General features: G+C 44.9%; 1 protein-coding gene across 1 annotated transcript in view; it reads right to left on the bottom strand.

Annotated features, from left to right (window-relative positions):
- The window catches only part of LOC124776702 (espin-like), a 485,149-nt gene that overhangs the window by 42,654 nt on the left and 416,515 nt on the right, over positions 1-25,980 (bottom strand). Inside the window, exons 11-13 of the mRNA XM_047251812.1 lie at positions 25,025-25,326; positions 14,202-14,581; positions 13,931-14,060 (exon numbers count right to left, since the gene is read on the bottom strand). Coding sequence (XP_047107768.1) covers positions 13,931-14,060; positions 14,202-14,581; positions 25,025-25,326 — 812 coding nt within the window. The remainder of the gene's footprint in view (positions 1-13,930; positions 14,061-14,201; positions 14,582-25,024; positions 25,327-25,980) is intronic.

Below are 25,980 nucleotides of genomic sequence, written 5' to 3'. Positions count from 1 at the left end.
TGAATCGCCTGATCCGCTGCCCAAACAAGATCATTGGTTCACATTCGCTTCCGTCCTTGACCGCCCGCATCATGAAAGTCTGTATGTCTTGCTTCAGAATGCCTGAGCCATTTCCGTACGTTACTTTATGGAGTGGCAGTTACGTTGTATGGGCTCAGCGTGAAGAATTAGAATGACAGCACACACTTCACACTTGGCGGAAACTCTACGGTTGGTTCAAATGCCTCTGAGCACTATGGGACTCAACATCTTATGTCATAAGTCCCCTAGAACTTAGAACTACTTAAACCTAACTAACAAGGACATCACACACACCCATACCCGAGGCAGGATTCGAACCTGCGACCGTAGCAGTCCCGCGGTTCCGGACTGCAGCGCCAGAACCGCACGGCCACCGCGGCCGGCCAACTCTACGGTTCTAGGCATCTTTACGTCCTCACTGTGTGCCCAGAACGTAAAGATGCAATTCACTGTGGTTTTAATTTCACGACCGATCGGAACTAGGAAAAAAATAGCTCCCGTAAAATCAGACGGCGCTCCATTTAAGCTTCATTGTTTACCTCTGCCCCGTACTGTCGCATCGAATTAGCTATCGCCAGCAGATAGGCAACCCAATGAACAGATTTGGAAAGCAGGCTGCTGTCGCGCCTTCCCGGAAAATTCGTATCAATGGATTGTGCACACGTATTGATGTTTGCCACGTCACTAACGGTATCCACATTGAGCACCTGTAAGTTATACTTGATACCAGTGTCTGAGTTTAATTTGTACAGCACTAAAGATTCTGCTGTCAATAAAACATCAATATTACGGTCAACGTTGACCTTCCTTTTAATGTAAGATCTAAACTAGATCACATAAATGTGAAGCAGTGTTAATCGTACACTGTGATCCAAACGTTTCATTATGGAAAAATAGTTGTTACTTGGCATCTGTTTCCGAACTGGTCCGCTGGTGCAAAAACAGTTCTTTCATGCCTTGGATCACACAGATCAAAATTACAGAGCGTCTACATCAGTGTATTATTCTACAGCTGACAACTTTCATGTGTGGAATCAGCACGAACTGAAAACTGAACTTCATCCGTGTGATTCCTTTGTTGTTTTGACCGGTCGACTAGCGACAGTGAGCTTCTTGCGGCAACGTTACCTGCACCGTGGTGAGCAAAGCCGAGTTACCGTTGGCCACAAGGGACTTCACGCCTGCTGGCCGCGGAGCGACAAAGGCAAGTAGAGTACACGGTTCTCGCTTCAGGAATTGCTGGCGCGTGGCTAAAGCTCACGGCAACGAGCTTTTGACGAGACACCTCCGCAGTTCCGGGATGCGGCGTGCGCACGGTGACACAGTTGGTATATGCTCCAGTGTGTAACAGAGCCCTGCGCATTTACGTTGGTACTTCAGAAAGTAAGTTACGCATCTCGTCCAACTCTATGATCATTGCTCAACAAAAGTGGAGCATTGTCGTAAGAGACTACACGTTCCGGGTCTCCTGTAGGTAGAGTTCTGCTGCCGTACGGGTAACGGGCGCGAGACAGTGGCGATTGAAATGGTGCTTCAACTGGAAACATAATCCAAACCAGAAGCACGCGGCAAAGTACTATTCTTGTGGGCTAAACGTCTAAATTGGACAAAGATTCACTGTGCAACACTGGCGGTAGATAAAATCCAATGTCACGTCCATCTATAGTGCAATGGTTTCCACAGTTTGATCAAGGTTACACAGACGTGGGTGGTGTGATCAGAATGTCCAGATCTTGCACCATGCGACTTCCGTTCTTTCGGCAAGGTGAAAGAACACCTGGATAGAAAGAGATTTCCCAAGGACGAGGACGTTCGCACAGCGGATTTCGATTGGCTCCGTGACCAGAGAGCTTGTTTTTATCGTCGAGGAACTGAACGATTTGTAGAATGTTCCGATCGTTGTTTGCAGAGACTTGGTGACTGTGTTGAAAAATAGTGTCAGTATCAATGTCATTCTGACGCGTAGTGCAGCATTCAATAAAAGGCACTTACCTTGCCATAATAATGTGTAACTCACTTTTCGAACTTCCCTCGCACATGACCATGTGAAAGACCACTACATTCTTTACGCAACATTTCCAAAAGGCGCTTCGTACAAAAGCCTTTTAAGGTCGCGTATTCGGACGTTGAGGAAAACGAGGCAACATAAAATCTACAGACAGCGATTTTGCGAAACCCGACTCGCTATGCTTGAGCTTTGTGATTTGTATCAGGAATTCCTGTCAGAACTTAACATTTACCTCTTCAAGGGACAGAATAGATATAAAAATAGCTTCACGCGTACCCCAAGGACTATTAGAGGGGCAGCAGTGTTCACGATGTATCTGTCAATGATCTAGTTGATAAGGTCGAAAGCTCTGTGATGCTGTTCACAAATGATGCTTCTGGATACAGGGAAACCACAACACCAGGTACTGTAACGAAATGCAGGAAGAACGGTAAAGGATCATCAGCTGATGAAAAGACTGGATTTTTCCTTGAAAATAGATAAATGTAACGTGCTGCTAATACATAGGCAGGAAGAGCTGTTATTATTCTAAAGCATGATATTATTCGATTGCGTGACTGATAATTAATAACTGGGAAAATAAACAATTATAAATACTTTTTTGTAGGGAGAATGTGGGAGCGATCTAGATGGTTGTAAAACAATAAACGGGTAGCCAATATCGCAGGAATTCTTTTTATTCCATGATTACCAGTTTCGGCGAAACTAAAGCAGCCCTGTGTTCTAAGATCCGATGATGGTGGCCTTAGTTTCGCCGAAACCGGTAATCGTGAAATAAAAAGAATTCCTGCGATCTCGGCTACCAGTTTATTGTTTTATAACCATAAATACCCTGAAGAGGGGTCAAGAATGATCAGAAGTCGAATGACCTTACGAAATTAGTTGCAAGAGAACCACGTAAATTTGATTCAGTGCTTGACGAAAAAAGTGTAACGCTTAGGAGACATGGTCGCATATGAATGAAACTTCGTACACGTACACACCGTCGGGGATTACGTAAATAATTAAAGTTCTAATTCTCTGTGAGAGGTAGGGCAGCCACCAGAGTGCGTTAGTGTATTTCGTGTTTAGTGTTATCAGGCATACTACGGCACATAAGAGACTTGAACAACGTCATATGCTGCATGATCACTGTGAATGATGATGCAGTGATACGGAATTATCAGCACCCGAGAAAGTTTGAAAGAGCCCGCAGTGTGTGTGTGTGTGTGTGTGTGTGTGTGTCTCCATTTGGTGGGCTGGTCGAATCGTGCAATATCCAGATTCGTGAGGCAATTTGCTACGACAGTTTCTTTACGTTGATGGACTATCGGAGGGTCTTCGTATTGTGCACAAAGTACATCATAACTCCTCCACATCTACACCCGCCACCCGATAACAAGTAACGGACTCCCTGCAACATTCTACGCCATTCCGCACCATTGTTCGGTGACTAGCAGCAGCCGGACTACGAAATTACTATGCCGTGCATAGACTGCCATTAAATTCACAACACAAACGGCGGCGTTTGGAGTGGTGACGTACCCGTGAAGCATACACGGCTGATGAATGGTCTCATATTATGTTCACTGATGAATCACGGTTCTGCATACTCCGAATGACCATCGTCGGCGAGTACATAGGCGACCTGGCGAGAGGTCCCACTCTTCCAATATTTTCAAGAGGTAAAGCGGTGTGACTCCAAGCGTCGTGGTGTGAAGAGCCATCGGGTATGGATTTAGGTCATGGCTGGTAGTGACTGAGCGAACACTGACGGCACAACGGTACGTCAACGACATAGTGCGTCCTCGTGTGTCACCTCTCATTTGAAGTATCATGGTGCCATCTTTCAACAGGACAACGCTCGTCCACACAGCATGTGTCTCTATGAACTGTCCGCGTGATGCTGAGGTACTCCCGTGACCAGCTAGATCCCCAGATCTGTCGCTGATAGAAGATACGTGCTCGAATCTCAACGCTGTCCCAATATGAAGAGCCACTTACAACATTAGTGGGCCAGTTTGCCTTAGGAGAAGATGCAACAGATTTATGACACCATTCCTAACCGAGGTCACATAAATCAAATAATATAACCAGTGACGGAAAATAATATAGACTAAAAGTTAGGTCCGAGGGGGAATCGAATCGTCGCCACATAAACGTTTGGCTAGCGTCATTTGAACGCTGTCCACTTGACCACTATGAGCTCTAACGTCCAGAACCTAGGCACAGGTACGTCCGTTACATAACAGACGCGTAACACTTCTCTTGCGATTTTGCCGCGCGTGGTAGCCGCGTGGTCTTGGGCGCCTTACCGCGGTTCGTGCGGCTCCCCCCTTCGGAGATTCGAGTCCTCCGTCGGGCATGGGTGTGTGTATTGTCCTTAGCGTAAGTTAGTTTAGGTTAGGTTGAGTAGTGTGTAAGCCCAGGGACCGATGATCTCAGCAGTTTGGTCCCAGAGGAACTTACCACAGGTTTCCAAATTTTCATGCGATCTTCTCAGAATTGCTAAAGTAGTGCATCTTACTTCTTGCACGATATGTTGTTTTACTGGCCTACTAAAGGTTGAAGTAACTCTGTGAAGTTTGAAGTAAATCTGTAATCCCAACGTTGTGGCGTCGCGTTGTTAATATCAGAAAGGCAGGTGGGGAACGTCTCTCGAAAACAGTCCAGACAAACGTAAGAAATACGAGGGGCGTTCAGTAAGTAATGCACTACTTTTTCGGCTAATTTCGGTTGAAAAAAAATGCAGAATTTCTTGTGGAACACCGCGGAATATTCCCGCTTCAGCCGCTATAATTTCGTGGAGTTTCGATACGTGGCGGCGCAATAAACAGCCTTCAAACTGGCGTCTGCAACAGAGATGCGTTGCAAGCAGAGAGCAGTCATTGAGTTTCTTTTGGCAGAAAAATCGGAGCATTTCAGATATTCGTAGGCGCTTGCAGAATGTCTACGGAGACCTGGCAGTGAAAAAAAGCACGGTGAGTCTGGGCGAGGCGTTTGGCATCATCGCAGCAGTGTCGCGCAAACCTCTCCTGTCTTCCGCGTGCCGGCCGGACACACACAGCTGTGACTCCTGCAGTGTGTTCGCCGCCACACAAATGCAAACTACGAGTAACTTCTCGTTCTCCATGACAACGCAAAGGCTCACACAAGTCTGCGAACCCGGGGGCAGCTCACAAAACTTCACTGGACTGTTCTTCCTTGTCCATCCTACAGCACGTGTATCGCACCTTTCGACTTTCATCTATTTGGCCCAACGAAGGACGCAATCCGCGGGAAGCAGTACGTGGATGATGGGAAGGTTATTCTTGCAGCAAGACGTTGGCTCCGTCGTCCGCCAGCAGAGTGGTACCATGCGCGTTAAAGGCCCTCCCAGTAAGGTGGCGTAAGCTCGTGGCATGAACGGAGATTATGTTAGAAACAGAGTTCTGTAGCCAAAAGATTCGGGAATAATATGGTGTATTGAAATCCCTGTCAAAACCAACCTGCTTTTAGAAAAAGAAATATGTTGCATTACTTATTGGACGCTTCTCGTAAATCGAAAACTTTTACGAAGCGACATATCAGAAGAAAACAGTTCAGTACACTGACAGAAAATGAGAAAGTGCGTACCGCAGAGGCAACATTTAACTCGATGTACGATTTGTTACTTTCGCAGAATAGACAGATCAAATATGGTGGAGATAAAGGAAAAATATGGGGGAAGGGTGACACAATCCGAAATTACCAATGCCAGTAGCAGTCATGACCTATTAAAAACGTGCTGAGTAGAAAACTTACGGAGTAGATGATTGATTTATTTTCAGTACCAAAATGCTTCCATTTTGAGTGGAAAGACTCGACAATCGATTACAGGAGGCGTCGAATCACTCAGCAAACATCCACAAAAAAACTGTGACCGTTGTGGATAGAGTTTATATGCACTTCATACACTCATGGAAATGGATAATATTACACGATGAGCACCTTGCCCGAACGTTAGCAACCTGATTATAATTTCATTCTCAATGAAGCCCATTACAGAAAAAGAGCTATTCCCGCAGATGAAGTTTGGTGTGAGTACAGGATGGCTACTGTAACTTTTCAGATGGACATCGCAAAACAGCGTGACCAGAGGTTGCGTATGAGCCACTTACCGCCGTGTTTCGGATTCGAGAAAAGTCCAATCGCTCGCTCGAAGCACATGGAAACACCACGCTGACAGGCAGCTGGGTGCAATACAATGACTGCAGAGCGAGTCGTGACTGGACGAACTCACGACAACGGTATGACAACGCGAGCGAGCATGGATCTTTCCAGAAAACTACAACAGGAGAAGACCGTAGGACTGTTTGGCCATATCTTACCAATAGGCAAATGACAACACCGGAAATCCGAGTATAGATTACAGGCAGAGTGTCACCACAAGCTGTCGGGAACATATTATTGGGAGCTGGGTTGAATTCTCGAGTTTCCATGCGTTGTTACTACTGACTCAACAACAGACAACAGAGAACTGAATGATGTAGAGACTAAGTCAAACGGGGCTTGTGTGTGCGATGAGTGCGAAGATGCTCAAAGATCTGCACAAGTTGCGTGGATGTACAGGACAGAACTAATACACTAAAGAGACTATGGGTTCGCCTACAGTGATAGACCAGATACATTCGTACAGTTTCTGCTTGTTCAGCTATGTAGGGGGCGGAGGTGAGTGGCTTTGCAGCTGGACTGGTCGTGGTGGTGTGAGTCACCAGGGCCGATGCGTCACCAGGGCGCGCTCCACACAGCGGACCGTCACGGTTGGACGCCTGGTCTCATACCCCCTTCCCCTACCCCCACCCCCACCCCTCCTGCTGTGCAACAGGCCTCGGCATCCGGCCTCCGTTCCTGGTACCGACATGCGTCGCAGTCCGCTGGTACGAAATGCTCTCTACTTGAAGTGCGACTGTTACTTCATGCTATATCAAACTAACCAGAATCGCCATCGATGGCGGTGACGGCCGTCCAACGTACATGAATGATATCGGTCCAGTTAAGAACCTACCCAACTGCCAACTGACGTCATAGGGCTGCATGCCTTCAACGTGGATTAGTACCTGGCCGTTTGTATTGTCTTCTACGACGATCAGCAGGAGTCAGACAAATCTATTAAGAGCGTCCTACACCACTGATGCCTGTTCCATTCCATGTGTTACTTTGTCCACCTTGTTGTGCACAACGGTGCTGGCAGTTTGTAACATTCTCCATGGACACCTAGAGGTCAAATTCAACGTATTCTGTCTGCTACCTACAAGCCACAGTTCATAGGAAATGATTATCTCGTGCTGTTGTTTACCACTGGATATCACGACGAGTCAGATACTCAATATTTTGTGTCTCACGCTAGTGGGTAGATGTTCAAATGACATCGCTGTGGTGTGCACCATTTCGGTGCGCAGCTTCCCTTTCTGACAGTTCTGTCGTAAAGTGACAAGGTACGAACGGTTTAAACTATTAATTACTGTTGGAAGCATCTAGACAGACAGAATATTGTGTACAATCCGCACTGTCCTGTTAACGATTGGAGACAACTGCTGCCGTTTACTTTTACCTTCATTACAAATGTGACTGTACGTAGCGATTGCCGGCCAGTGTGGCCACGCGGTTAAAGGCGCTTCAGTCTGGAACCGCGCGACCGCTACGGTCGCAGGCTCGAATCCTGCCTCGGGCATGGATGTGTGTGATGTCCTTAGGTTAGTTAGGTTTAAGTAGTTCTAAGTTCTAGGGGACTGATGACCTCAGATGTTAAGTCCCATAGTGCTCAGGGCCATTTTTTTGAACGTAGCGATTTCCAGTTATCAGAAGATCGTTGAGAAAGAAGTTTCAAAAACAGTGCAAAAATATTAAACTAAGTGTCCTGTATGAGTATGTATCTACGGTCATAGTCGGTATAGAACGATTAATCGAACTACGACGCTTATCTCCATAGTGACTTCTTCAGGTGCAGTTGAAAAAATGGTTCAAATGGCTCTGAGCACTATGGGACTTAACTTCTGAGGTCATCAGTCCCCTAGAACTAGAACTACTTAAACCTAACTAACCTAAGGACATCACACACATCCATGCCCGAGGCAGGATTCGAACCTGCGACCACCTGCGACCGTAGCGGTCGCACGGTTCCAGACTGTAGCGCCTAGAACCGCTCGGCCACTCCGACCGGCTGCAGTTGAAGCAAGAAGTATTCATCAATGGGATTTTTGGGGTAAGGGAACCAGAATAAATGACTCAAGGTTCCTAATCACTACACTAAGTACCAATGCCACCTTTGAAATTACAAAGCACTCTTCTCCACTGAGTGGTCTGGAGCGAGAGCAGTTAAACTTTACTCAGGATAATCTACCCATCAATGTTCCTACTGGTGCTGTTCGACAGGAGTAGACAGTCTTCTGGCACCAAAATACTAATAATTTACACGCACTCATCGTACTTCAAACGGTCTCATTTCAGGTTTGACATTCACGCATCGTAAAGCAAAGGTGCCAGTCGCGAACGGACGAAATAGCTTTAGCAATCATGGTCTTGAACAGCTCTCCAATGTGACTCAGTTATATCGTAAGACATTTCCCTTCATTTGACAGGCGGAGTCGTACCAAAAGTGATAGCATCTAGAGGATGCGAAAAAGTACGAGCCAAAATAATCACTAAACAATAAAACAAATTAACAAATTCCTTCACTTTGGGTGTAATATAATTTACATATCAATGATGATGTGAGTAGAGAGCTGCAGAAATTCAATTATTTCTTTTGCTCAGTCTTTTAGAAAAGTAGCAAACGAGATACATTTCTTGACCTTTATAAATTAATGACAGTTGTCGGGTGCTACTTTTGAGAGCAGAAGCTGGCTACACGTTTGCTGTTAGGAAAAGAAATATCAAGAAAGAAACAGTGAAGACCAGGAAGAAAATGGAAGGAACGTTAACAAGGCTGTAACAAACCAGGACACCAAAGTTACTGTTGAAATGTAAGTCAAAACAAAGAAGAAAGAATATCTCCCAACGAGAAAGAATCTGGGCAAATACTTGAGGGCGGAACAAATCAGAAATGGTTTAACATAACAATTTCGTGATATCACCAGTTTTATTAATACTGTCCGCCCCGGTAGCTGAGTGGTCAGCGTGACAGATTGTCAATACTAAGGGCCCGGGTTCGATTCCGGGCTGGGTCGGAGATTTTCTCCGCTCAGGGACTGGGTGTTGTGTTGTCCTAATCATCATAATTTCATCCCCATCGACGCGCAGGTCGCCGAAGTGGCGTCAAATCGAAAGACCTGCACCAGGCGAACGGTCTACCCGACGGGAGGCCCTAGCCACACGACATTTCCATTTCATCAATACTGTTGTTCACTGTCAGGCTGGAATATACACACAAAAGTGCCAGTTGTTGTCTAATGAGGTTATAAGTATTGTTATACAGCAGAAAACTGTCCCTTTCAATTGTCCTACGTTTTTACACAGTCCTTGTTTGTAATTGTGGACAATAATTGTCCTGTGATAGTAAGCCAATTCCAAATTCATTTCAGTAGAGCACAACGAACATACAGAATGAACAGGATGCTAGAAAGCAAAGCAGATACATCCTTCGAACAATGCGACGAAGAAAAGCACTACAGGAAAAGTCAATGGTCATAAATTCGTAGGACCTTCCTACCAGGTCACTGATTTATTCCTGGTAAGCAAAACTAACAAAAGGACAACCTGTGAAGTCTTTATTTACTACCGCTGAAGATTTCTCTTATAAAGCCTCACCTAAAGTTCAAAGAAACATCTGTCATGTGCTAATGCGGTTAGTGGCACAAAAATTAGTTGCCAAACATTCAATGATGACAAGGAGTGCGATAGGTTCAATAACACAGTTGAACCAGAAATACTCGATTCTGCATTCGAATATTTCATCACAATGACAAATCAAGGGTAGATGCTGCTTTCGTATACGATTTTTTAGTACACTAAGATTATAGTTCTATTGTACAGAAATGCTCCTGAGGAAGCACCTATAAGTTGTGAAACCAATTGTGGGTGTTAGAATGGCCAACAATAAAACGCTGTTGTTGTCATATGGACTTTCATTCATTTTAATTCTAATTTAATAATAACACCTTGTGTAATATTATAGCATGAAATTCCCAATTCCATTAATCATAAATATCTGGGGATTATAAGTACGTACAACTTAAATTGAAACAATCAGATAGAAAATATTGTGCGGAAGGCGAATGAAATCTCTTAGGATTGGCAGAACACTTAAAAGATGCAACACATTTACTAACCGTACTGCCTAAACAACGCTTGCCTGTCCTCTGCTAGAGTATGCTGCGCTGAATAGGATCTTTATCAGATAGGACTGACAGAGGACATCGAAAAAGTTAAGGAGAGGCAGCTCGTTTTGTATTATCACGAAATAGGGGAGAGAGTGTAAAGGATATGATACGCGAGTTGGCGTGGCAATCATTAAAACAAAGGCGATTTTCGTTGCAGCGAGAACTTTTCGCAAAATATCGATTATCATCGTTCTTCTCCAAATGCGAGAATATTTGGTTCACTCCCACCTACTCAGGGAGAAACGACGATCTGCTCTCCTTTGAACTTTCTCGATGTACTCCATTAATCCTATCTGGTAAGAATTCCAGACCGGTACTCCAAAAGAGGACGGACACGCATAGAGTAGGCAGTCTATTTAGTAGATCTGGTACATTTTCCAATTGTTCTGCTAGAAAAATTCAGTTTTTAGTTTGCCTTCCCCACGACATTTTCTATGTGTTCTTTCCAATTTAAGTTGTTCGGAATCGCAATTCCTTGGTATTTAGTTGATTTTACGGGCTTTAGATTTGGCTGATTTATCGTGTAACCGAATTTTTATGGATTACCTTTAGACTCATGTCGATGACCTCACACTTTTCGTTATTTAGGGTCAATTTCCCATTTTCGCACCATACAGAAATCTTTTCTTAATCGTTTTGCAATTTGTTTTTATCTTCTGATGACTTTACTAGGCGATAAACAGTATCAGCATCTGCAGACGATCTAAGACGGGTGCTCATATTGTTTCTTAAAGGTTTTATATAGGTAAGGAATAGTAGAGGTCCTATAGCACTTCTGTTTTACTCGATGACTTTCCGTCTGTTACTGTGACCTCTCTCACAGGAAATCACGAATCCAGTCACATAACTGAGACGACATTCCGTAAGCACGCAATTTCACTGCAAGTTCCTTGTGTGGTACAGTGTCAAACGTCTTCTGGAAATCTAGAAATAGGGAATCAATTTGAAATACATTGCTAATAGCACTCAACACTTCGAGTGAGTAAAGAGCTAGTTGTGCTTCACAAGAAAGATGTTTTCTAAATTCTTATTGACAGCGTATCAATACACATTCATAATGTTCGAACACAATATATGTTCCAAAATCCTGCTGCATTTCGACGTTAATGATATGGGCCTGTAATTTAGTGCGTTACTCCTACTGCCTTCCTTGAATCTTGGAATGACCTGTGCAACTTTCCAGTGTTTGGGTACGGATCTTTCGTCTAGCGAGTGGTTGTATGTGACTGTTAAATATGGTGCTATTGCATCAACGTACTCTGAAAGGGACATAATTGGTATACAGTCTGGACTGGAAGACTTGCTTTTATTAAGTGATTTGACCTGCTTCACTACTGCGAGGATATCTACTAAGTTACTCATGTTGGCAGCTGTTCTTGATTAGAATTCTGGAATATTTATTTCGTCTTCTATCGTGAAGGAATTTCGGAAGGCTGTGTTTAGTAACTCTGCTTTGGCAGCACTGTCTTTGATAGTATCTCCACTGCTATCGCGCGGAAAAGGCATTGATTGTTTCTTGCCGCGAATGTACTTCACATACGACCAGAATCTCTTTGGATTTTCTGCCAGGTTTCGAAACAAAGTTTCGTTGTGGAAACTGTTACAAGCATCTCGCATTGAAGTCGGCGCTACATTTCGAGCTTCTGTAAAACATCGACAGTCATGGAGATTTTGTGTTCATTTAAATTTGGCATGCTTTTTTAGTTGTTTCTGCAATATTGCTCTGATCCATTTTACATACAAAGGGGTATCAGCTCCGTCGTTTGTTAATTTATCTGGTATAAATCTCTCTATTGCTGTCGATACTATTTCTTTGAATTCAAGCCACATCTGATCTACACTTACATTGTTAATCTGGAAGGAATGGAGATTGTCTTTCAGGAAGGCGTCAAGTGAATTTTTATCTGTCTTTTGAATGTGTATATTTTTCGTTTATTTTTGGAAGATTTGGAGGTTACAATATTCAATCTCGCTACGACAATCCTGGGTTCACTAATCCCTGTATCTGTTTTGATTCTCGTTATTAACTAAGTACTATTTGTTGCTAAGAGGCTAAGTGTGTTTTCGCAACCGTTTACTATTCACGTGGGCTTATGAACTAACTGCTCGAAATAATTTTCTGAGAATGCGTTCAGCACAATTTTGGATGATGCTTTATGCGTACTGTTGTATTGGCAGAAGAGCCAACACCTTGTTACTAATGGAGGCCGAAATGCACGCGTTTTAGCTCACGCAGGCTGGCGTGAGGAGGGAAGAACTATACTGACGTGAGGTCTGGAACATGACAAGGAATTAGAATTCAGAAAGCGGACGTAATTAGTTTGATACTTAACTTTAATCCATTAATGATGAACGTCGCTCTTGACGGTACATGATTCACAATATTATCTGTTCAGAACACATATAGTAACTGAATGTGGCGCCTTGCTAGGTCGTAGCAAATGACGTAGATGAAGGCTATGCTAAACTGTCGTCTCTGCAAATGAGAGCGTATGTAGGCAGTGAACCATCGCTAGCAAAGTCGGCTGTACAACTGGGGCGAGCGCTAGGGAGTCTCTCTAGACCTGCCGTGTGGCGGCGCTCGGTCTGCAATCACTGATAGTGGCGACACGCGGGTCCGACGTATACTAACGGACCGCGGCCGATTTAAAGGCTACCACCTAGCAAGTGTGGTGTCTGGCGGTGACACCACACGTATCTCCGGATTTAAAGATGTATTTTCGCCAACATATCGAGGGTAAATTAAAGTCACCACCAACTATAATTGCATGAGTCGGGTACGTGTTTGAAAGTAAAGGAAAGTTTTCTTTGAACCTTTCAGTAGTTGTAATACCAGAGTTAGGAGGTCGGTAAAAGGATCCAATTATTATTATATTTCGGCTGCCAAGAATAATCTCTGCCCATACTAACGCACAGGAACTTTCTACTTCAATTTTGCTACAAGATAAACTACTTCTAACAGTAAGAAACACACCAACGGCAACTGTGTTTAGCCTAAGCTTTCGGAACACTGTTAGCTGTCCGGTTGAACGTATCTTCAGCTTTAGCCCGCTTTTAGTGCCTATAGTGATTTGAGCATCAGTGCTTTCTATTAGCGCTTGGAGCTCTGGTACTTTCCCAACATAGCTACGACATTTTACACTGTTATACCCATGATACCTTGGTCTATGCTCTTCTTGAGTTCGACCTGCAACCTTTGATACTGAAGCCCTTTTTGTGTTTCCCCGAGACCGATGGTAACTGAAACCAACAACTGTATTGTAATTCAAAGTCGTTTATTCAAAATACGCAACCAGATTCGACACCGAAAAGCGTCCTCTTCAGGCCCCAAACATATCTGCCATAAACATACGAACGACACGACAAAGACCAAAGGAGTCTTCAACTGGAAACAGTACAACTTATTAAGCATGTTACGCCAGCATGTGCAACAAACAAAGTCGAGAGCAGCGAGGCCAACATCAACGGATTCCGTTGTAGTAACAACCCCACCAATAGTCAGACGATTGAGCTTCACTTGGATGTGAACAGCAGACTAGTAATGTAGAGATGTGCAATGTAGCGCCTAGCGCTGAGTACTCACGCGAGAGGATGTTGTTCTTGGCCGGGGGCGCCGACATGGTCTTGGTAGCGGGCTGTTTCTCGGTGCGTCGCAGCTGCACGCTGTTGAGCTCCTGTATGCTGATGGCGCCCAGTGGCTGCGGCGGCAGCGTCTTGCGGCTCTGGGTCCCGTTGCCCCCTTCCTCGCCTCCGGTGGGGGTCGTCGGCTCGTCGTCGCCGCTGCCGTTGGTGGTGGGCGCGCAGAGGGCGGGTGGGGGCGGCGGGGGTGGCGCCGGCGCCTCTGCGGGCGCCGCCGGGGATTCTGGCGCTGCAGGGGCGGCGGCGGGGGCGGGAGGGGTCGCAGCCGCTGGCGGCGGCGATTTTGCGCGCTCGGCGGGCGCCGCCACCGTCGACTGCTGCGCGGAGGACTCCGTCTTGACGGCTAGGCCCGCCACCGGGGTCGGCTTACCGCCTAGGCTGCGCAGGTACTCCGAAGGCTTGATGAGCGCGTCCGAGTCGCCGGCCCCGCTGGGAAACCTGGGCGGGATGAAGGGCAGGACCATCTGCTTGTTGACCAGGTTGGGTCCCGAGCGGCCTTCGGGCTCGGGCTGCGGATCCGGAGTGACGGCGGCTGCCGGAGCGGGCGTCGTCGAGGCCGGAGGGGTGGCGCCCCCTCCACTGGCGCTGCTGGCCGCTGCGGTCAGAGGGAGGGGGAGGAAGGTGTCAGCAGCCGTGACGGCAGCAAGTAGCGCGCCGCGCCGCGCCGCGCCGCGCCGCCAGTGAAATCGCAACCCCTAATTAGCGGCACCAAGGCCGCGAAAACACCGGCCGGACAGCACGCATCTGGCCGGCCCCGAAAGTGGATCGCAGGAAACAGTGCGTCTCTGCCTTTCACACCACACTCCGGGACTCCACTTAATGGAACGAGCCGCTTGCAGATTGGATTCGGACAAACCGAGTATCATCCTTGTTAATGTAACGAGCAGTTCCGAGCGGTAGGGTGCTGGACCCGTTGTTCGTTAGCAAATGCCATTTCTATCGGCACAGATCTAAACGGTAATTCATTTTATAGCATGCTGCATGCTGGATGAAAATACTAGGACGAGTGTTACTGTTAAACACGCTGAGGCTAGGGAAACTTAGCTGAAGTACATACTGGAGCACCTTTCTGTAAAGCGGATGTGGCTAACGCAAACCGGATGAAGCCTAATCGATTGCTGTGGTTGTACGGAATTTTCATCGGAAGTCTTTTGGCAGAAGAGGAAGGAGACTCTCTAATGAAGTGATTTACTGATATCAGTTCTCGCAGGATTAAATACCCATTTTTGGTATGTTGCAACTTCACTATATATTCGTAGATTAACCCTTAACTGCCCTAGTGGGGTCCTGGAGAACCCCAGGCGAGATTAGTACAATACATAGTATGTTAACGGAAAAACAGATGGCGCTTGTGTTCTTGGTAGTCCTCAGTGAAGTCATGCCGTTTAACGCGGAGTGTTGGATGCGGTGTTTCCGTTAGTATTTTGTGAGATAAAGAGAAAGAGGTCTCAGAATATCCCATTATCTCAACTAGTGTTTTACGCGACTGAAGCTTTAGAGTACATCGAAAAGAGCAAAATTTAATAACGTCAGTTTGTAAGATTATGTATGTCTGCATTATTTTTCAGAATGGCATCATCGAAGTCGTTACCAGATGAAGAGGTGGAAAGACTAGTGTATGATACTGCGTTTTTGCAATCTGATGAGGAGAGCACAGCAGATCAGGATGAATTTATACTAAGTGATCATGATTCCACCTCTGAAGTTACATCAGAAAGTAGTTGTGAAGAATCAGATGAAGAGACCTGTATTAGGCCTTCCGCTGACAAATATTTTTTTGGAAAAAGCATTGCTAGAAGTGGTCAAAAGAAGCTCCTCCTACAACTCGTACCCGTGCTCACAATATAGTTAGTCACCTTCCGGGCGTTAGACGTGATGCCAAAACGCTTTATTCAACTGACATATTATCTGTTTGGGAATTGTTCATTACTGAAGATTTATTACAACTGATACTCACCAATACAAACGTCAAGACACATGACATGTCAAACATATACAGAGCTCCTCAACCAGCATTCATAAAGCCGCTAGATATAATAGAACTGAGAGCATTTTTGCGTCTGCTTTATTTATCTGGAGTAACGAAATCTAATCATGAAAATGTTTTTGGACTCTTTGCTAATGATGGAATTGGTCGTGATGTGTTTCGAGCCACTATGAGCGTTCATAGATTTTTATTCATTTTGTCTTGTTTGCGTTTCGATTGTGCTTTTACAAGAGATGTTAGGAAGGCTGATGACAGACTTGCAGCTATTAGAGATGCCTGGGAACTCTTTATAGACAAATGTCAAAAGTATTATACTCCAGGAGCGAACGTGACAATCGATGAAATGTTAGTACCCTTTCGTGGCAGGTGCGCATGTATATGCCTGAGAAGCCAGCCTAATACGGCCTCAAAGTTACTTGCCTTTGTGATTCACGAACATTCTATTTATGCAATGCATTTGTCTACACAGACAAAGGGACAAATACAAGTGTATTATCAATTCCAGCACAGGATGTTTTGCAATTAATAACACCAATTGAGCGAAGCAATAGAAATGTGACACTAGACTTGAACTCTGTGATCAACAGGAAGCCAAAAAGTTGACGGTGTTAGGCACTCTAAACCTAAATAAACCATAGATCCCAGAAGAATTCAAACCAAACAGAAAGCGCCCAGTAGAATCTGCATTATTTGGGAGTAACGAAGGAAAGACAATCTGTTCTTATGTTCCTCGGAAAGGTCGAGCTGTTGTGTTGCTTTCATTTATGCATCACGATCAGAAAATTAGTACTCAAAAGAGAAAACCTGAAATGATCATTGATTACAATGCTACAAAAGGAAGAGTGGACGCACTGTACTAAATGTGCGCCAACTATTCGGTACACGGCGAACACACAAATGGCCAATGTCTATATTTTATGCCATTTTAAACATAGTAGGAGTCAATGTTGCTGTTTTACTTCAGTGCACCAAACAACTTGATCAGACTGATGATTTAAAAAGAAGAGAATTGCTACAGAGGCTTGGAATGGATTTAGTAAAAGCCCATATGCAACGTCGAGATGTCCTACCCCTTTCTCGTGAACTGAGAGACGTTGTTGTTAAACTTGGTGGTACTCCTCCTGCCTCAACATCTTCAGAACCAGAACCCATGAGGAAAGCAAGATGCTACATGTGTGCAAGGAATGCGGACAAGAAAAGCAAAATAGTGTGTGAAAAATGCTCATAACATGTTTGTCCCGATCGCAGATTTTTAATGTGCCAAAATTGTTTGTAATCGTATCTCCAACGGGTAAAAATGTTTATAATATTCAATGATAAAAGTGCAATTCAGCGTACTGTCGATTTCAATGTCTACAGGCGGGAGAGAAAATTTGGACTAGCCTAGGGACGGAGACCAACTACAATCCTTTCAAAATAACCATCCTAGCAGTTACCTGAAGTGATGTAATGAAACAAAGTAAAACTGTCACCAGAGTAGGACGGGTTCCGAACGAGAATCCAGTCTCACAGCACTGACAACTCTACGCAAACGCCGCTGCTCCCGGTGGATAAGAGCAGGCCGTCGGCCACTGCCTCGTCCGTGGTGATAAGTAATGCCTGAAATTTGGTATTCTCGGCACACTCTTCACACTGAGGATATCAGAATACTGAATTCCCTAAAGGTTACCGAAATGGAATGTCCCATGCGTCTCGCTCCAACAACCATTCCAGATTCAAAGTCTGTTAATTCGTGACACCATAATCACTTCGGAAACCTTCTCACACGGATCATCCGACTCCAAATGACAGCTCCGTCAATGCACTTCCCTTTTATACCTTGTTTACGAGATATTACCGCCATCCTTACATGTGCGTATCGCTATCCCATGACTTTTGTCACCTCAGTGTATTCCTTCAGTCCTTACCACGATACGAGAGATCTGGTAAAGCAAAGACGTGAAAGTCTGGTAAGGAACAGTACGAACATGTAAGACGACATTTCACAGTGTCTTCAAAGAATACATCTGATCGAGTAGGTATGAATCAAACAATTTTTACAGTAACTATCTTATTTCAGACCTACAAATGTTCCTACTGTCACCCAAAATGAAATAAAGAATTGAAATGAACTCTGCCAAATTCTGCATACTAAACCTGCAATCTTTCGAGAAAGTAGGGGAAAGAGGACAGATAAACTTGGATCAGGTCAAGTCATAGTAGTCCCATAGTCGAGGAATGAGCGAAGAGCGCAGATGCAGGAATCCTGAGCGCTGTTCTAGGCGAGATCCTAGTGGAGGTGGCTCACCGTTGCTTTCCTGCAAGCCGTTATGAAGAGGCAGTTGTGTATCTGTGACGTGAGGATGACTGTGCTACGCGCTTATGCACTGTAGTGTTGGGTTTGTTTTTTTGTCGATGCAAGGAAGGGAGAGGATGAAACCCCTGCGGACACACAGCTTACTCCTCTCGAATTAATTCCAAGGCGGCGGTCGAGCTTAACATCCCCATCCGACTGACGGATCACCAGGCACGCTTGGCAGAGCGCTCAAGTCAGATGTACGTCGGTTCGAATACTGGTGGTAGGAAATTTTCGCTGCCAGTATTTGGCCGGCAAGGGGAGGAGAGGTGTTAGCATAAAGTTCCTAATAATCAGTCTTCGCGCCTATGTCATGGCTCAAATTTCAGCAGTGTCACATGCCATCACTTCATGAGACACTGCGGAGATGTTTGGTATTTAAGCCATGACAATAGCGCAAAGACTGCTTATCAGGAACTTTATGATAACACCTCTCCTCCCCTTTCCGGCCAAATACTGGCAGCGAAAATTTTCCACCGCCAGTATTCGAACCTACGTTCCTCTGACTTGAGCACTCAGCCAAGCGTGCATTTCTGACCTCGGCTTTGGAGGCGGTTACAGAGAATATTTCTGTTTCTTTTGCCCTGTCAGTGCAAAGGAGTCGCCATCTCCTCTCACAACATTTTCTAGGACTCTGCGTGGCTACTACGGCAGTACTCCAGCACTAGTCGGAACTCTGCAGTGCATGGGCGCCGAAGCGGAAACGCTGCTCTAGACACTGCGAACAGAACAGAAGTGGGCACTTTGCACAGTCCTGACGCTGAGAGATAAACACGTGTCTGGAAGCCTCACAAACGCATCGTCACTGTTTTCAATGGCATTACCCTGGTCGTGGCTGCAGACTGTACTTGCAGTAGGTTCAAGGAAGAGGAGGAGGAGGAGATTAGTGTTTAACGTCCCGTCGACAACGAGGTCATTAGACGTGGAGCACAAGCTCGGGTTAGGGAAGCATGGAGAAGGAAAGAGGCAGCGCCCTTTGGAATGCATTTGCCTTAAGTGATGTAGGAAAATCACAGAAAACCTAAATCAGAATGGCCGGACGCGGGTTTGAACCGTCGTCCTTCCGAATGTGGGTCCAGTTGGTAGGTTCTAAGTCCTTCTCCCTGTGAGTGCATTACAGGATCTACAAGTCAAAGGCCTTTGCCAGGATTGACTCAACTACCAAAATTGTTGTGTTTGACCTGCCTCCATCATGTCAACGAAGCTCCAATGCATTTGGACAGGGGAACAATGTGTCGAAGCTCCTTTACGGTATAGGCGATACCAGGTGTCGTCTCGTCGACACCAAAGCTTGCACTACTCTCAGAGGCAAGTTGTCTGCTGTGTACAGATGACACAAATGATTTGGAGTGCCATTTGTTTTGATGTGGAGCTACCATGGCAACTACATACTCACTTTCCAAGGCAATTATTTAATGTTTTCCCGACTTAATGTTGTGTTTCTTCTCTTCTAATTTATGGAAACTGTAGAGTATCATACGCCAACGTGTAAGCTAAGTAAAGTACGTCGCTAGAGATAGTTCCCGGAAAGTGAGGCATTTATTCGTTAACACGAACTTAGAGAGGCATGCTGCGCTGTGGAAACCTTGCAGGGGTCGGGTTGCTAGTAGCAACATGGAGCAGAGGATGGAGGTAAAACCTCTAATATAAAGAGGTGTTGTTAAGCCCTTGGCTTTTTCTGGTTAAAATTACATTATATGTAATTGGATTTTACGGGTTAAAATTATATGTAATAGCAACTGCGTAGCAGTAGCATTGGTTTTTACTTTGCTTCTCAGTGCAGGTTCGAAGTAAACCTGGAGCAAGGAAATACAGAATTCACAGTGAAAAGGACCCGTGCTGTAATTTTTTTAAGGGTATGTATGGTACACTGGGTCTTCCTACCCCACTATCAATAATTAGGTTTCTGCATTTAAAACAGAGTATTTCACCACCGAAGATAAAGAGCGTCCCGGAAGGCTAACTGAAGTCATAGTTCCAGAAATCGTGGATATTGTTCATTCCATGATCCTAGATGATCGGAGGAAAACTGCTAAAAAGATAGCCCTGGGAATATACCGAGAACGCGTGGGTCACATTGTTAAAGAGATTCTGAAAATGAGAGAACTTTCAGCGAGATGTGTCCTCGAACGTCTCAATACAGGCCAAATTGTGAACGATTGGTTACTTCACAGTAGAGTTTCGTCCAGTTTCGCCTGGATAGTATCGTCACCATGGATATGCAGTGACCAAAGAACTTCAAAGGATGGTTCTCCATGTGCAAAAAATGGCTCTGAGCACTATGGGACTTAACATCTGAGTCACCAGTCCCCTAGAACTTAGAACTACATAAACCTAACTAACCTAAGGACATCACACATATCCATGCCCGAGGCAGGATTCAAACCTGCGACAGCAGCAGTCGCGCGGTTCCGGATTGAAGCGCCTAGAACCGCTCGGCCACTGCGTCCGGCTCCTCCATGTGCAAAGAAATTCAAAACACAAAGATCAACGGGCAAGCCGCTCGCATTCGTCTTTTGGAATATAGATGGAATCCTTCTTATTGACTACATACAACATAGTAAAACTATAACGGCAAAGTAATATCTTGAAGAAACTGTAGCAACAAGTGGACCCCAAACGTCGAGGAAATCTGAGAAAATGAACCTTGTTCCTGCAAGATAATGCCCCTCCTAAAAAGGCGGCCATCACGCTGCAATAATTGGCAGATCTTCCCTGTTCACCGGACTTGGCTCCTATAGACTATTATGCGTCCCCAAAGATCGACAAGCACCTGAAGGAAACACGATTTCTGAGCACTGGGGAAGCCAGCAAGGCTGCGTATGAGTGCTTCGCAGCACAATAGATTTTTTTTTCCTGAGTTAAAGAAGCTAGAACAAAGATGTCATAAGAGTGCCGAGTTCAAGGGGACATATGTTGAATAAATAATTTTATTTTGAAACCTCTAACAGCATTTTGTTCTTTATACAGTCAAGGACTTATCAGGATCCTTCATATGTGGGCAATAACTAATTAGTTTTTGCGTGTACGAGACCATCACAGAACTAGACTGGCGACGCACTTTCGTGTTTATTTTGAAACGATTCGAGCGGAAAGTGATCTACACATATCAAAAAGAAGTTTGGCATCACCCGGGTTCCCAGAACTCCTGAATATAGACACTGACTGTGGATATTGCATCACAGACACAGTCCCTTTGACTGTTCAGAGATATCACTAAACCCGCCCAAAGATGTAAACAACTATCCACGAGCAGCGTCTATTAGACGGAGGGGGTCCGACAGCCGATCAGTTCCAGTCATTCCTCCAGAAAGGAGGTACACGGCTCGTGTTGTCTGTAGTTCAACCATGCCTAGACGGTCAATACCGCGTTTCGATCACGTCCGCATTGTTACTTTGTATCACGAAGGGCTGTCAACAAGGGAAGTGTCCAGGCGTCTCAGTGGGAACCGAAGCAATGTTGTTCGGACATGGAGGAGAAACAGAGAGATGGGAACTATAGATGACATGTCTCGCTCAGGCCGCCCAAGGGCTACTACTGCAGCGGATGACCGCTACCTACTGATTACGGCTCGCAGGAACCCTGACAGCAACGCCACTACGTTGAACAATGCTTTTCGTGCAGCCACAGGACGTCGTGTTACGACTCAAACTATGCACAATAGGCTGCATGATGCGCAACTTCACTCCCGACGTCCATGGAAAGGTCCATCTTTGCAACCAAGATACCATGCAGCGCGGTACAGATGGGCGCAACAACATGCCGAATGGACCGCTCAAGATTGGCATCACATTCTCTTCACCGATGAGTGTCGCATATGCCTTCAACCAGACAATCGTCGGAGACGTGTTTGGAGGCAACCCGGTCAGGCTGAACCCCTTAAACACACAGTCCAGCGAGTGCAACAAGGTAGAGGTTCTCACATGTTTTGGGGTGGCATTATGTGGGGCCGACGTACGCCGCTGGTGGTCATGAAAGGCTGTACGATACGTGAATACCATCCTCCGACCCATAGTGCAACCATATCCGCAGCATATTGGCGAGGCATTCGTCTTCATGGACGACAGTTCGCTCCCCCTGACTTCCTTCAGAATAACGACATCGCTCGACTAGAGTGGCCAGAATGTTCTCCAGACATGAACTCTATCGAACATACCTGGGATATATTGAAAAGGGCTGTTTATGGATGACGTGACCCACCAACCACTGTGAGGGATCTATGCCGAATCTCCGTTGAGGAGTGGGACAATCGGGACTAATACTGCCTTAATAAACTTGTGGATAGTATGCCACGACGATTACAGGCAAGCATCAATGCAAGAGGACGTGCTACTGGGTATTAGAGATACCGATGTGTACAGAAATCTGCGCCACCACCTCTGAAGGTCTCGCTGTATGGTGGTACAACATGCAATGTGTTGTTTTCATGAGCAATGAAAAGGGCGAAAATGATGTTTATGTTGCTCTCTATTCCAATATTCTGTACAGGTTCGGGAACTGTCGGAACCTGGGTGATGCAAAACTTTTTTTGATGTGTGTATATTTGTAAATACTTGTGCGCCGCTTTGGCTACTCTATGTCTATAGAACTGCGAACTGAACCACAAGGATTAATCAGCAAAGTATTGTGTTGTGGTGTATGCTGATCGCGAAGTACTGATCGTAATATCTGAAACTCAGCTGAATGGTTATAGCGCGGTACTAAATTTCGTTGCGCCAGCGAGAAATCGGTTGCTATATTAGAGCGATCTGGCTACCAGAGAGATTCTAATGTGTATATAATGTTAGTATGTGAACAGCGGAGACACGTGAAGTAACATTATAGAGCGAAAAATGAGGTTCTACCAAAACTGTGTCATTTTGAATGATACAGTAGCACCCATTCCCTCCTTGTTCAATTGTTGCTTTGAACTTGAAGATTATAGTGTACTTAGCTTCGGCAGTGATGCGGGGCAAGAAGCGCAGAATTAGATGACCATTGCCCGGATATCAAATTTCTGAAGCAGTATGACACAGTTCTAAAAAAAAAAAAAAAAAAAAAAAAAAAAATTGCCTAGAATATTTCTGATCGCTGTTAAATGCAAAACAGTTGGAACATATTAAAAGAATCGCAGGTAGCTAAGTGTTTAGCGTGTGAGGTTTGTATTCCCCAGGTCATCGGATCGTACAGATATATGAAGTGCCTTATTGTTAAACGAAAATATTACGTAATTAAATAATACTACACAATCCTTGGAAATAAGAAACCTGGACAAGGACAAGCGAAACTCGCACTTTGGGAGTCCCGTACAGACATAATTATGTATAGGGATGATAATAATAATAACAATAATAATTTTGTGTGCCTCAATGGCCTGTTGCAAGTCCTTCTATTCAATGTCACTTCGGTGACTTGCGTGTCCCTAACCGAATCCGATTATCCAACTGGTGAAAGGGTGCCTACAGTTTAACGTGGAATTCGGACCACTTGTCGTTTCTGCTGAGATCTCACATCGTTGACAAGCGAAGGCTAGTTTAAAATGAAGATTAAATAATCTGTGCCCCGATGGAGATTCGATCCCACGAACTCTGTTTTCAGGCATGCGCTTTACTACTAGCCCAGCAGCCCTGACATGTTTGTAAATAGTTCATCTATAGATTCTTATGAGTGAGTCTACGATAGTCAAACTATGTGACGTACATGGGCGCATCTTTTGATTGCATCGACTTAGAAGCTTGAAGTTTTTACTCTGACAAGGTATCACAGATCTTAATATGTGGCATAAATTACAGCTTGATACCTCTGTCCGTTCCAGAGAAAATGGAACTGACAGACAGAGAGACGGACAACAAATGGCCAAAAAATACTTTTTTATGTTATTTAATCACAAATTAACAATTTTAATATTTTTTCGTTTACTTGTACTGTGCAACCCTTCTTCACAAATTTAATGATTCTAGGTCAACGGGAAGTACCGTATAGGTTTTGATGAGTGAATTTGCGAGTATCGAAATATGTGACATAAATGGCCGTATCTTTTGATTGCGTTGACACAGAAGCATAAATTTTTCACACCGCCAAGGGACTCCAGACCTTAGAATGTGACATAAATTTCAACTTGATACCTCTACTATTTCCCGCGAAAAATGGGCCTTATTAGTCGGACAACCAGAGAAATAGGTGACCTGTTAAATGAACCCATAACAGTTCCGTTTTTGCCGAATGAGATACGAAACGCTAAAGTGTTTTTTTTTTATCTGATGTTAGGCGTTTACTTACCTAAATTTAATTTACTTTAAATACTAGCATTTTCATGAGATTAATAATTAAAATAAAATGATTTTATTTCATTAAAAATAACGATTTAGTATTTGTTCGTTAAAATTTATATTCAATAATAAACATATAATTTATAACTGAGAGTAGAATAAATGATATTAACGGGAAACGATGCAATGACCTCGTGAACAGAAACCTAACGTGCTAAAAATTTGCTGTGCGGCATGAGAATATTATTAATTTCGCACACATAATAACACTGAAATCGGTACGGGCCACTTCCAAGTGGCGGGAAACTACCATGAGAAAGAAAAGAAGTATCATTTTAGATGCCGTTTACACATTCAGTCACTTTCTCCGTTTCAGCTGCTTCAACCAAGTGGCAATAAACAGCCATTGGCCGTGCCAATGAAGCGCGAATTATAAGTGAGCGCAAACGGCGGTGCGTGCATTGTACCTGATGAGGTGGACGCGATGGAAGGCGACCTGTTGGTCTTGCGGACCTCGGACGGCCTCAGCGACGGCTCTTCCAAGACGACGGTGTCTGCCTTGGGCGGCGCCTCTTCCGCAGGGGCGGCTGCCTCCGGAGGTGGAACCGCCTCCTGCTTGTGTGACTTGCTGGAGTCTGCTTGCGGGGAGGCGTCAGTCTGGGCAGGGGCGGCTTTTGAGGCGTCCATGTCGGGGGCGGCGATTGGAGGTGGTGGGGGCGGAGGCGGCGGAGACAGCTGTGCAGGCTCCGACACCACTCGCTTCAGGGCCCTGGAGAGGAGTCAGTCAATATTCCAGTTAGGTGCTCTGAACGGAAACTGATTATGAGTTTAACGCTACAAATTAGGAATATACTGCAGTCAGTAATAAAGTAAAAAATCAATATCGAACAAGTCCGTGGTATTAACAGATCATGTGAAGGCGACTTCGATTCGAATGATTCTTTGGACTGTTTATGGCCTACTAGACCAACCCATCACCAGCTGGTCTTCCGTGAGGCGAGTTCCGAAGTTCCGGTATACTACTCAGCCTCCTTACCGGGAAATGTCTTACGTAATCGCAGTATTGAGTATGTAGCGGTTTTTACAAAAACAAACGTATAAAAGAAGTTATTTCCACAATTCCATGTCTGCTGGCAGAAAAAGCGACAGTCATGTACTGTGACTATCGTACTGGTTACTTTCGCAAGCAACTACTACGACCGTGATTATGTCCAATAATAGGAACTGTTATAGTAATGAAAATAATGCATACAACCAGTGTAAGAACAGATTAGAGTGTGAGATGAGGGTGACTGGTTTGTGGGGCACTCAACAGTGCGGTCATCAGCGCCCGCGCAAAGTCCCAATTTCCACACAGTCAAATCTAGCTACTGCCACGAATGATGATGATGAAATGATAACAGCACAGACACCCAGTCCCCGG

Source organism: Schistocerca piceifrons, chromosome 2, assembly GCF_021461385.2.
Source record: "Schistocerca piceifrons isolate TAMUIC-IGC-003096 chromosome 2, iqSchPice1.1, whole genome shotgun sequence".
Lineage (NCBI taxonomy): Eukaryota > Metazoa > Arthropoda > Insecta > Orthoptera > Acrididae > Schistocerca > Schistocerca piceifrons.
This window is presented reverse-complemented; position numbering and strand designations above follow the sequence as displayed.